Below are 13,348 nucleotides of genomic sequence, written 5' to 3'. Positions count from 1 at the left end.
CAGCCCATGCTAAGCAAGCACCACGGAGGCGGACAGTCTGGACATTGCAGCTAATCAGATCCTGCTGGAGCACAGCGGTAACAAGGCAGTGGAGTGTGTTAAAAGCGGTTTAATAAAATGCATTTATTCACACAGTTTGCGAGTTTGTTTTTATATAATGCAGAATATGGTAAGCAGGCACCGGTGCCAGCCAAATTGTGGGTCTCACTGATTTTCAGAAACAGGTTTTAGAATGACCTACCAATTGCAGAGGCAGGATTTAATGTGGAAGGTGGTAGGCACCAAAGATGCTCGTCCAGTGATAACCGGTGGAAGGGTGTGAGATGTAAAGGGTGATATCTGAACGGTAGGTATTTCCCTCCCATTATCTCCAGTGATAACCGGTGGAAGGGTGTGAGATGTAAAGGGTGATATCTGAACGGTAGATATTTCCCTCCCATTATCTCCAGTGATAACCGGTGGAAGGGTGTGAGATGTAAAGGGTGATATCTGAACGGTAGGTATTTCCCTCCCATTATCTCCAGTGATAACCGGTGGAAGGGTGTGAGATGTAAAGGGTGATATCTGAACGGTAGGTATTTCCCTCCCATTATCTCCAGTGATAACCGGTGGAAGGGTGTGAGATGTAAAGGGTGATATCTGAACGGTAGATATTTCCCTCCCATTATCTCCAGTGATAACCGGTGGAAGGGTGTGAGATGTAAAGGGTGATATCTGAACGGTAGATATTTCCCTCCCATTATCTCCAGTGATAACCGGTGGAAGGGTGTGAGATGTAAAGGGTGATATCTGAACGGTAGGTATTTCCCTCCCATTATCTCCAGTGATAACCGGTGGAAGGGTGTGAGATGTAAAGGGTGATATCTGAACGGTAGATACTTCCCTCCCATTATCTCCAGTGATACAGACTTCCTAAAGCCAAGAATTCATTCTGACCACATGGAAGGATCTGGGGATCATTGGATATAACAGGGCAGCACTTGGACTCACTGATAATATCTAGATAAAAGGAATGGCTGCTCTCAGTGGTCTAGCTTTGCATTTTTGTCCAGTTAACCAAAAGGCCAGCATATCACAGCAAGACCAGAGTCCAGCAATATCACATGGAGATTCAGACAGGTTTTATGGGGTGCATTTCATTTATTTAGAAAAATTTCACATAAGCATGACCTACACATTGACATCAAAAACCCAGCAGCATTTCTTTCTTCTCAGTCCTTCGTTCCTCTACCAGCATCTAATTAAATAAAGCAGCAAGAAGCAAGGCATGATCCAATATAAACCAGAAAGAAACTGAGCCCACCAATTACTAAGGGACTCCTCATCCCTATCTGGTTAAACTAAGCCTTCTCAACTGTGACTCCACCCACAAGGAATGTAAAGACCAATCACACTTATTGAATGAGAGTGAAAATGCTGAACTGTGACTCCACCCCTGAAGACCCCTATCGGATTACAGTGAGAGGACCAAGTTGTGACCCAACCCATGAGGACTGTAAAGACCCTTCCATTATTTGATAGTAGTGAGATGACTGACCTTACCAATAGAGACTGAAATTCAATTCAGACCTATGTAGTTACAAGTGAGAACCGAGCAGATTGTGACCCTGCCAACAAATAGTGCAAAGACTTATCTGGTTGGCTTTGATGCCAAGCGCAAAGCCTATAAATAGGCTACCCCTATGCAATTATACAGCTTCAAACCTAAAATACCCTCCTCCTACCAGGGTACAGGGAATGCTCTGCACCACTAGGAGGTGGTGTATTTGCAGTCCTCATTGGTTTAGAAACAAGCTGGTTACAGGAAAACCTTGCGATGACTGCAGCTTCACCAGCAGATATTAACTCATGAAGGAAAATCCCATCAGATCCACTAACCGGGGTCACAGATGGCTCCAAACTTGCTCTTAGAAAACTTATTTTAGAAAAGGATTATATGAACGATCAGCATTTGTGACAGTTTTAAACTTCCAGATGATAGTTTAAGGTGAAGTTAAAATGATTTTGTAAATAACCATAGAAACGGGGTAATATTCATAGAAAAGTGTCTTCAGCGCTTGGCCCACTGGTGATCTCCTCCTCTGGTTAATCTCACCACCAAACCAGTGCAGCTCAATGTAGAGTCTCTGCAAGCCACCCACACCTGGTTAAGAAATCTCCTCTGAATCCAACATGCAGGAAGTGTATTGCTGTCAACAATGAACCTTCAGAATGGAAAGGAGGTGGGCCCCTAACCTAGGTAACAATAAGAGTGAATCCCCAATAACAGTCATGTGAAACATCCAATTTATAGGGAGAATAGTCAGGGCGGATGGTAATCGTACAGTTAGGATGGATCGGGCTGTTGAATACATTAGCCATTGCTTTTGTTCAGGGTAAAATAACAGATGGAGATAGTACAGTCAGGATGGGCAGAGAGTAGCTGGGACACTCCTTGGTGATATAACAAGGATCCTTTTTCGTGCACAGTACTACTCGGTTAGCAAAGAGGGGAGGATTCCAAAAAAGAATGATTGAGCGATTTATCTCTTAATTTGCAGCTCTAACCCCTACTAGTGCATGGAGTGGTTTGGTCCAGTTCATGGATTGCTTGAGATGTCCATACTCAGTATTTGCCAAGCACTGTGGCCAAGAGAGCCATTCGGACGAACATGCCATTTTCAGCTTGGCGAAAGTATGCGGCACGGGGGTCTGAATCTACTTCCAAACTGAGGAAAGAGAAATGCATGATTAACACGCTCCTACTCACCACCCTATATAATGTCAATTCCCACACTCAAGACACATTTTCCATCCACCCCAGCCTGTCCCCTTAACCCAGTCTAGCATTTCTTCACCTGTGCCGCCGATTCTAAACCTACTCATGCTGCATCCTCCCCCATGACACATTTTCCATATCTCCCATGTCGTCGCGATCTTTTTACCAATCTGCCATCTCCACCTCGTCCTATTCTTTACCTTTTCTCAACATTCATCCCTTTCGAAGTTCTCCCTTTTTGTCTCCTTACCTGATCTCATTGACACGTGGCATTGGATGCATGACCACCATCTTCTTCTTAGCCCTGGTCATAATATGCGGTGTGAGGATAAACTGCCCAAAACACTGAGAAGGGAACATAGGATAATTACAGATGGGAAGATCGACGAACTACAAAACAACTTCTATTTTATCAAGAAAACTTTCTAAATGAGTTTTCAACAACATGTGCTATAAACAACTAACAAAACGACAAACTACTTAAAGCAGGCTTGGCCAACCTGCGGCCCCACTGATGTTGCAGAACTACAACTCTCATGATTCTTTCAATGAAACAGATAGCCAGGGAATCATGGGAGATGAAATTCAGCAACATCTGGGGGGCCGCAGCTTGGGCAGCCCTGACTTAAAGGAACATCCAAAATGTAGTAAAATCTTACCTTTATTCCAGTCTGCAGCTGCTGGTTCTGCCCCTAATATGTCTGCTTGGCTGACATCAGAAGTGTTCTGAGCCATTCACAATGTTTTCACATAGGAAAGCATTGGATTGGCCAAGACTGTCAAGGAGGCAGAGCCAGCACAAACCAAACAGTCCTGGCCTATCAGCATCTCCTCATAGAGATACATTGACTCAATGGCAGTCACACTGTGCAGCACTGCCCCAGGAAGCACCTCTAGCAGCCATCTGAGTGGTGGCCAGTGGAGGTATCCCTAGACTGTAATGTAAACACAGCATTTTCTCTGCAAAAAGCCTGAAAGGAAGGATTATACTCAGAACAAACAAAGTAAGCTGCAGTTCTGATGACTATAGCGTCCCTTTAAGCTCACTTTGCAGCCTGCAAGGTGACTACTCCAGCTCCCCACACCTCCAATAATACACACTACCTGAGTAGCATGCTCACTGCAGCTCGCCACACCTCCTATAACCCACACTACCTGAGCAGCACGCTCACTGCAGCTCCTCACACCTCCTATAACCCACACTACCTGAGCAGCAGGATCACTGCAGCTCCCCACACCTCCAATAACCCACACTACCTGAGCAGCATGCTGACTGCAGCTCCCCACACCTCCTATAACACACACTACCTGAGCAGCACACTCACTGCAGCTCCCCACACCTCCTATAACACACACTACCTGAGCAGCACGCTCACTGCAGCTCCCCACACCTCCTATAGCACACACTACCTGAGCAGCACACTCACTGCAGCTCCCCACACCTCCTATAACACACACTACCTGAGCAGCACTCACTGCAGCTCCCCACACCTGCTATAACACACACTACCTGAGCAGCATGCTGACTGCAGCTCCCACACCTCCTATAGCACACACTACCTGAGCAGCACACTCACTGCAGCTCCCCACACCTCCTATAACACACACTACCTGAGCAGCACTCACTGCAGCTCCCCACACCTCCTATAACATACACTACCTGAGGAGCACACTCACTGCAGCTCCCCACACCTCCTGTAATCCACACTACCTGAGCAGCACACTCACTGCAGCTCCCCACACCTCCTATAACACACACTACCTGAGCAGCACACTCCCACAGGGGATCTCAATATATTCCTCCTGTGAATAAACAGGAAATACTTCCTTATGTTACCCCAGAGATGGTGAGACCAATAAAATCTCTAAAATATGCGATTAAATATATAAAGAGATCCACTGTGGCAAACGTAGCCAGTTCTGGTGAATATTTCGTTAACTGTTGCTATGCTTGTTTTATATGCAGTGTGTAGCAGTCGTCTGAATATTATATCAGTTATGTATTTTTATGTAAAACTGTATGTTTTGCTGTACGGAGAGGTAATGTGATTGACAGTACATTCTTGCACAATTATCTCTCCTGTACAGCAAGGCATGCTGGGAAACAGCCTTGCGGGCTAAGTTCCCCACACAGTCCTCTGTAGTAAAACCCCTGCAATGTCATTCAGGAAACCCCTTGCATGGGGTCTTGCATAAATACGGTGACCGTGGAATAAAATGACAGTTGGCTCCCAGACTGTGTGTCGTCTAGTCTTCGGGGAAGGGGGATTATTATTACGCTGCCTGCGTTTTACCTGCTTTATCCTGACTACCAGCGGAGATACCGTGATTATACTGCTACATCCGCTAAATACATATTAAAACACAACTAAACAGAGCGATAATGCGACTGTCACTATGTGGATCCATCGTAATACAAGCCCCCTGTGGATATTTACGTTTTCATACTCCTCCTGGGACTCGAAGCGCTCCTTCTGTATCCGAGTCATATACACCACATCAGTATCGGGCAGGGCCTCCTCAATGCTGTCAAACTCTTCCTGTATGAGTGAGAAAGACACGTTAGAGCCCCAGCAGCGGGGGAGACACGTTAGAGCCCCAGCAGCGGGGGAGACACGTTAGAGCCCCAGCAGCGGGGGAGACACGTTAGAGCCCCAGCAGCGGGGGAGACACGTTAGAGCCCCAGCAGCGGGGGAGACACGTTAGAGCCCCAGCAGCGGGGGAGACACGTTAGAGCCCCAGCAGCGGGGGAGACACGTTAGAGCCCCAGCAGCGGGGGAGACACGTTAGAGCCCCAGCAGCGGGGGAGACACGTTAGAGCCCCAGCAGCGGGGGAGACACGTTAGAGCCCCAGCAGCGGGGGAGACACGTTAGAGCCCCAGCAGCGGGGGAGACACGTTAGAGCCCCAGCAGCGGGGGAGACACGTTAGAGCCCCAGCAGCGGGGGAGACACGTTAGAGCCCCAGCAGCGGGGGAGACACGTTAGAGCCCCAGCAGCGGGGGAGACACGTTAGAGCCCCAGCAGCGGGGGAGACACGTTAGAGCCCCAGCAGCGGGGGAGACACGTTAGAGCCCCAGCAGCGGGGGAGACACGTTAGAGCCCCAGCAGCGGGGGAGACACGTTAGAGCCCCAGCAGCGGGGGAGACACGTTAGAGCCCCAGCAGCGGGGGAGACACGTTAGAGCCCCAGCAGCGGGGGAGACACGTTAGAGCCCCAGCAGCGGGGGAGACACGTTAGAGCCCCAGCAGCGGGGGAGACACGTTAGAGCCCCAGCAGCGGGGGAGACACGTTAGAGCCCCAGCAGCGGGGGAGACACGTTAGAGCCCCAGCAGCGGGGGAGACACGTTAGAGCCCCAGCAGCGGGGGAGACACGTTAGAGCCCCAGCAGCGGGGGAGACACGTTAGAGCCCCAGCAGCGGGGGAGACACGTTAGAGCCCCAGCAGCGGGGGAGACACGTTAGAGCCCCAGCAGCGGGGGAGACACGTTAGAGCCCCAGCAGCGGGGGAGACACGTTAGAGCCCCAGCAGCGGGGGAGACACGTTAGAGCCCCAGCAGCGGGGGAGACACGTTAGAGCCCCAGCAGCGGGGGAGACACGTTAGAGCCCCAGCAGCGGGGGAGACACGTTAGAGCCCCAGCAGCGGGGGAGACACGTTAGAGCCCCAGCAGCGGGGGAGACACGTTAGAGCCCCAGCAGCGGGGGAGACACGTTAGAGCCCCAGCAGCGGGGGAGACACGTTAGAGCCCCAGCAGCGGGGGAGACACGTTAGAGCCCCAGCAGCGGGGGAGACACGTTAGAGCCCCAGCAGCGGGGGAGACACGTTAGAGCCCCAGCAGCGGGGGAGACACGTTAGAGCCCCAGCAGCGGGGGAGACACGTTAGAGCCCCAGCAGCGGGGGAGACACGTTAGAGCCCCAGCAGCGGGGGAGACACGTTAGAGCCCCAGCAGCGGGGGAGACACGTTAGAGCCCCAGCAGCGGGGGAGACACGTTAGAGCCCCAGCAGCGGGGGAGACACGTTAGAGCCCCAGCAGCGGGGGAGACACGTTAGAGCCCCAGCAGCGGGGGAGACACGTTAGAGCCCCAGCAGCGGGGGAGACACGTTAGAGCCCCAGCAGCGGGGGAGACACGTTAGAGCCCCAGCAGCGGGGGAGACACGTTAGAGCCCCAGCAGCGGGGGAGACAAGGCGCGCACGTTACACGACGTGGCAGTGGAAGGGGTTTCTTACCTGTTTAATTCCTTTAGAAGCCACAAAGTGTATGATCTTTGAGGGCATCCGCAGGCTGCGCGGGGTAACATATCGCAGGTTGACACGGTACTGAGTCAAAAGGCAGGCAAGGGAGTGAACTGTGCGGCCGTGTTTTAAATCCCCAACCATCGTTATCTGGATAAAGAAGATTAAAGTTAATCTCCCCTGTAGAATTTATTGCCCTACTCACTCCCCATAACATGGCTTCCCAGTCTATCCCAGAGACCACCAGCCGTGGAACTAATGTTGGGAGAAATTAGAGAGACCTCCAGGCTGCAGTCAGCAGAAACTACCTTCTGCTTAACAAGTTCACTTACCGTCATTCCATTGACTGTTCCCAACTCTTCTCTGATGGTGAAGATATCGAGCAAAGCCTGTGTGGGGTGCTCACCAACACCATCCCCAGCATTAATCACCGGTTTCCGGCAATGTTTGGCTGCCAGCTGATAAGTCAAACACAACAAGTTACAGTTTAATGACGATGGGCACGATTTACTAAGGAGACTAGACTGAAAGGACAAGTAGATTCATTCCGTCACAGAGTTAGAAAGGCCTGGTAACATCCGTCCTGGATTACACAAACTCCATCCCCGAGGGAACGTGGCTGGAGAGAGTGACAGTCTGATCATCGGCACTTTCTGTCAAACATTTTATTACACAAGAGCTTAGAACGAGTCAGGCCAATAACAGTCATACCTCCACAGCACCAGGTTGTGGGTGCCTCAGTACCAGCACATCGGCGTAGCAGCTCATGGTCTGCACCGAGTCCGTCAGGGATTCTCCTTTCTGAGAAGACGATGTGGACTCTGAAAAAGAGATGACCGAACCCCCAAGGCGTTGCATGGCCGCTGCAAAGGAACTGCTGGTCCGTGTGCTGGCCTCAAAGAACATAGAGGCCATTACCTTCCCCTAAGGGCAGAAAACAGGATCAGAACCAGCGTATTAGAGAGAGAGAGAGAGAGAGAGAGAGAGAGAAAATGGGGGTCAGGGTTAATAGAACAGCTACCTATTATGGGAAGGTAGGTTAATAGAACAGTTTTATTATGGGAAGTTAACAATGCAGGGGCATTATGGGTAAATCAAAGCATAGCAGGCACATTGTGAGTGCAAGGTTAGTACTACACACCTGTTTCCACCACTCACTCACCTTTAAGATCTCCAGACTCCTCTCCTTCTGCACCAACATACGGAGTGTGTGAGCCACGTTAAACAGGTGAGACATCTGGAACAGAAGAAGAATGAATTATCCAATTACTGAGCCGAGTTCAATCCGCCCCAGGGACTTGCCCACCATGCCAATCTGTACCCCCGGTCAGGAGACTCACCTGATCTTTGCTGAACTGTTTTACACTTAAAATATGTTGCCCAATTAGCGGGTGCAGGAGAGGTGATGTCTGCACATGTGGAACACTTTGCATGGACATGTTCTGTGGGGACAACCTCGGAATGGGGGGAGGGTAAGGGAATCCATCCTGGTTTATTACAGTTTCTGAAACAAAACAGCCATTTAATAGACCAATGAGAGAACTCAACAGCTAATAACCCAGAGACTACAAGAAACAATGTGATGGACATCCCACCAGATAAACATCAATATTCACCACACATCCTATGTAATAAAGTCTCCAAACGGCACCATGTGACCCATACATTCACGATACCTCATTATTCCAGGAAACCCTTAACCATATGACATACCTCACACTAACCCTCACACCTCCACTAAACCTCAACATACACACTAACCCGCACCACTCAAACAAACCAAACAGTGTGCCAGACATGCACAATAGCCCTCATCCATGCATCTAACCAAGCATTGTGTGCCAAACCAAAATCACTAACCCTCACCCCCTCCATCAAACCTCCACACACACTAACCCTCACGCCTGCACCAAACCAAGCACCGTGTGCCAGATCTCAACCCCATACATACTCTCACCCCTGCACCAAACACTGTGTGCATATCATACACACTAACCCTCACCGCTCCACTAAACCTCAACATACACACTAACCCTAATTCTTCCACTAAACCTCACCATACACACTAACCCTAATTCTTCCACTAAACCTCACCATACACACTAACCCTAATTCTTCCACCAAACCTCAACACGCACACAAACCCTCACCCCTGCACCAAACCAAGCACCGTGTGCAATACCTCGTCATACACACTAACCCTCACTGTGTGCCAGATCTCTACCCCATACACACTAACCCTCACCCCTGCAAACCAAGCACAGTGTGCAAGACCTCGTCATACACACTAACACTCACCGTTTCACTAAACCTCAACATACACACTAACCCTAACACACACACACACACACACACACTAACCCTCACCCCTCCACTAAACATCAGCATACACACTAACCCTCACCCCTGCACCAAACCAAGCCAAACACTCCAACCCTCACCCCTGTACCAAACCGCAACCTACACACAAGCCCTCAACCCTCCAAACTAAGCATCATGTGCCAAAGCAACATAGATATTAACCCACGCCCCTCCACCAAACAAAGCACTGTGTGCCAAACGTCACCAAAATTAAACCCCCTCTCATCCACAAGTAACCATGGCACCACTGCAGGCTTTCTCAATACTTTACTCTCCATGGTAACCTCAAAGCAATTGACAGCCCTTGCCAAACCACAGCCTCTGCCATTAAAGTTAAATCTCCAGGGCCATCAGATCATCGCTAAACGATTGTGAACTCAAGCTACCAAGTCAGATTTTTCATGCAGACATTCAGTGACAGCATACTATTAGAGACCAATATAACGGGGTCCACAAGCACCTGCAGCAGCTCAGCCGGTAAAGAACACATGGGAAGGATGGAGAGGCTGAGAGAGGCGTGCAGAGAATTTGGCTTTCAAGCAAGCACACAGTTGTGGAAAGGTGAAGGAGCCGAAGGACATAGTCAGGTCACTCAAACACTGAGTGCCAACTCAGGCTGCAAAAATGAGGAGTTTATAATAACCTGATTCCGAGGGTTTCTTGGGAAGCTTCTCTTTCTGGTCCTCAGCTGCTGCCACAGAGACAAAGCATGCAGACCGGTCAGTGGACATGCGTGGACCCAGCCCACGCACACATCGTTTCAGTCCATATAAAACACAGACAGCCCACATAAACACACAGCAGCCACACGCTCATAAACCCAGTCCATAGAAACAGCCCACGCGCACATAGACCCAAGCCCACACACCCATCGATCTAGTCCATATAAAACCACACAGCCCACGTGCTCATAAACAAAGTCCATGTAAACACACACAGCCCAGGCGCACATAGACCAGTCCATGTAAACACAAACAGCCCAGGCGCACATAGACCAGTCCATGTAAACACAAACAGCCCAGGCGCACATAGACCAGTCCATGTAAACACACACAGCCCAGGCGCACATAGACCAGTCCATGTAAACACAAACAGCCCAGGCGCACATAGACCAGTCCATGTAAACACTCACAGCCCAGGCCATGTAAACACTCACAGCCCAGGCCATATAAACACTCACAGCCCAGGCCATATAAACACTCACAGCCCAGGCCATATAAACACTCACAGCCCAGGCCATATAAACACTCACAGCCCAGGCCATATAAACACTCACAGCCCAGGCCATATAAACACTCACAGCCCAGGCCATATAAACACTCACAGCCCAGGCCATATAAACACTCACAGCCCAGGCCATATAAACACTCACAGCCCAGGCCATATAAACACTCACAGCCCAGGCCATGTAAACACTCACAGCCCAGGCCATGTAAACACTCACAGCCCAGGCCATGTAAACACTCACAGCCCAGGCCATGTAAACACTCACAGCCCAGGCCATGTAAACACTCACAGCCCAGGCCATGTAAACACTCACAGCCCAGGCCATGTAAACACTCACAGCCCAGGCCATGTAAACACTCACAGCCCAGGCCATGTAAACACTCACAGCCCAGGCCATGTAAACACTCACAGCCCAGGCCATGTAAACACTCACAGCCCAGGCCATGTAAACACTCACAGCCCAGGCCATGTAAACACTCACAGCCCAGGCCATGTAAACACTCACAGCCCAGGCCATGTAAACACTCACAGCCCAGGCCATGTAAACACTCACAGCCCAGGCCATGTAAACACTCACAGCCCAGGCCATGTAAACACTCACAGCCCAGGCCATGTAAACACTCACAGCCCAGGCCATGTAAACACTCACAGCCCAGGCCATGTAAACACTCACAGCCCAGGCCATGTAAACACTCACAGCCCAGGCCATGTAAACACTCACAGCCCAGGCCATATAAACACTCACAGCCCAGGCCATATAAACACTCACAGCCCAGGCCATATAAACACTCACAGCCCAGGCCATATAAACACTCACAGCCCAGGCCATATAAACACTCACAGCCCAGGCCATATAAACACTCACAGCCCAGGCCATATAAACACTCACAGCCCAGGCCATATAAACACTCACAGCCCAGGCCATATAAACACTCACAGCCCAGGCGCACATAGACCAAATCCATATAAACACACACAGCCCACGCACGCATAGACCAATACATATAAACACACAGCCCAGGCGCACATAGACCAGTCCATACAAAACACACACAGCCCACACGCTCATAAACCCAGTCCTTATAAACACACACAGCCCACGCGCACATAGACCCAGTCCATATAAACACACACAGCCAACACACACCCAATCCATATAAACACACACAGCCCACGCACACATAGACCAATACATATAAACACACAGCCCAGTCCATACAAAACACACACAGCCCAGGCGCACATAGACCAATCCATATAAAACACACACAGCCCAGGCGCACATAGACCAATCCATATAAACACACACAGCCCAGGCGCACATAGACCAATCCATATAAACACACACAGCCCACACGCTCATAAACCCAGTCCTTATAAACACACACAGCCCAGGCGCACAGACCCAGTCCATATAAACACACACAGCCAACGCGCACAGACAGTCCATATAAACACACACAGCCAACGCGCACAGACAGTCCATATAAACACACACAGCCAACGCGCGCAGACACAGTCCATATAAACACACACACAGCCAACGCGCACAGACACAGTCCATATAAACACACACAGCCAACGCGCACATAGACCAGTCCATATAAACACACACAGCCAACGCGCACAGACCCAGTCCATATAAAACACACACAGCCAACGCGCACAGACACAGTCCATATAAAAACACACAGATTACACAAGCAGACCCTGCTGAAACCCACACAGGCCTTACATGCATAGATCCAGTCCATATAAACACACTGACCACAGCGGTGTGCCCCCAATTCCTACAAAAACATCTCCAACTCGTACAAAGCCAATTCAGTCCATACATACAAACAACATGCATGTACTTCCAGCCCACACATGTATGGAGACATGGCCCAGAAATATTAAGATAATATCACCGCAGGTCTCGTCACAGGGAAAACAGCCCAGCCATGAAGCTACCACTAGGGAAATAAGCACAGCAGGACTTGCAGTAATTTTATAAATACAGCCACACCAGCACGTCTAGGTACCCATGGCAAGCTGGGCTTCCCAGCCAGACTCGCTCACACGTAACAAGAAGCAGCCAAGCTTTGCCTACATACCCTATAGGAGAGAAGAAAGTACAAGCGGGTGGCAGTGAGATGTTACCCTCGCCACATTATGTACAAAGCGACTGGCTACCGATCCACATGCTTGAAATAACCAGCCCATGAGCTAGCTGGTTAATGTTGAAAAGGCGTAACCATCCCTGGCTGCTCATTGAAGGGTTTTCCTTAATTAACTACAAGGAGGCGGAGGCTGCACACAGGAGGTATAAGGCACCAGAGGCAAATTATCGCCCAGAAATGGTTATTACAGGACTGTACCTGAGCCCAGGATTAGCTCCGGACACTCCAACAGAGCAGATTCTGAACAGAAAAAGTCAGCAAAAGTCAGACTTACTGATTGGTCCACGTCTAAAGACATAATTAGGATGAAGGCAACCAATGAATGTGTAATATGGTCTGTCCACAGAGACTATCAAAATACAAAGCCCTAAGAGACCCAGTCACATTCCGACAGCGACATTTGGCCAAATACAATCTAAATACAAACCTGGCAAGCCGCACATACACCATGCACCACGCTCTAACAGCCAGCACGCTCGGCGTAAGGTTGCCAGAAGACATTTATTTCAGCTTAAGGTTGACTTTCTTCCATGGAACGATGGAATCATAATGGGCGACTACTGGCTCCTACCACACATTCTCTCATCATCCACTGGTCACTAAGCG

At 49.8% G+C, this 13,348-nt stretch overlaps 1 protein-coding gene across 6 annotated transcripts in view; it reads right to left on the bottom strand.

The window, feature by feature from the left end:
• Positions 1-1,120: 1,120 nt before the first annotated feature.
• The window catches only part of CAD (carbamoyl-phosphate synthetase 2, aspartate transcarbamylase, and dihydroorotase), a 61,576-nt gene continuing 49,348 nt past the window's right edge, over positions 1,121-13,348 (bottom strand). For 2 of the 6 annotated variants that reach the window (XM_063441862.1, XM_063441864.1), the window contains 10 exons: positions 12,941-12,982; positions 9,997-10,041; positions 8,333-8,496; positions 8,155-8,229; positions 7,704-7,916; positions 7,325-7,450; positions 6,987-7,142; positions 5,197-5,298; positions 3,009-3,103; positions 1,121-2,708 (listed from right to left, as the gene is read on the bottom strand). In XM_063441862.1, coding sequence (XP_063297932.1) covers positions 2,606-2,708; positions 3,009-3,103; positions 5,197-5,298; positions 6,987-7,142; positions 7,325-7,450; positions 7,704-7,916; positions 8,155-8,229; positions 8,333-8,496; positions 9,997-10,041; positions 12,941-12,982 — 1,121 coding nt within the window. In that variant the 3' untranslated portion in view covers positions 1,121-2,605. The remainder of the gene's footprint in view (positions 2,709-3,008; positions 3,104-5,196; positions 5,299-6,986; positions 7,143-7,324; positions 7,451-7,703; positions 7,917-8,154; positions 8,230-8,332; positions 8,497-9,996; positions 10,042-12,940; positions 12,983-13,348) is intronic. The other 4 variants (XM_063441863.1, XM_063441866.1, XM_063441865.1 and 1 more) reach the window with 2 other exon arrangements.

Source organism: Pelobates fuscus, chromosome 2, assembly GCF_036172605.1.
Source record: "Pelobates fuscus isolate aPelFus1 chromosome 2, aPelFus1.pri, whole genome shotgun sequence".
In the NCBI taxonomy this organism is placed as follows: Eukaryota; Metazoa; Chordata; class Amphibia; order Anura; family Pelobatidae; genus Pelobates; species Pelobates fuscus.
The sequence above is the reverse complement of the archived record's forward strand: the minus strand, read 5'-3'. Positions and strand labels throughout refer to the sequence as shown.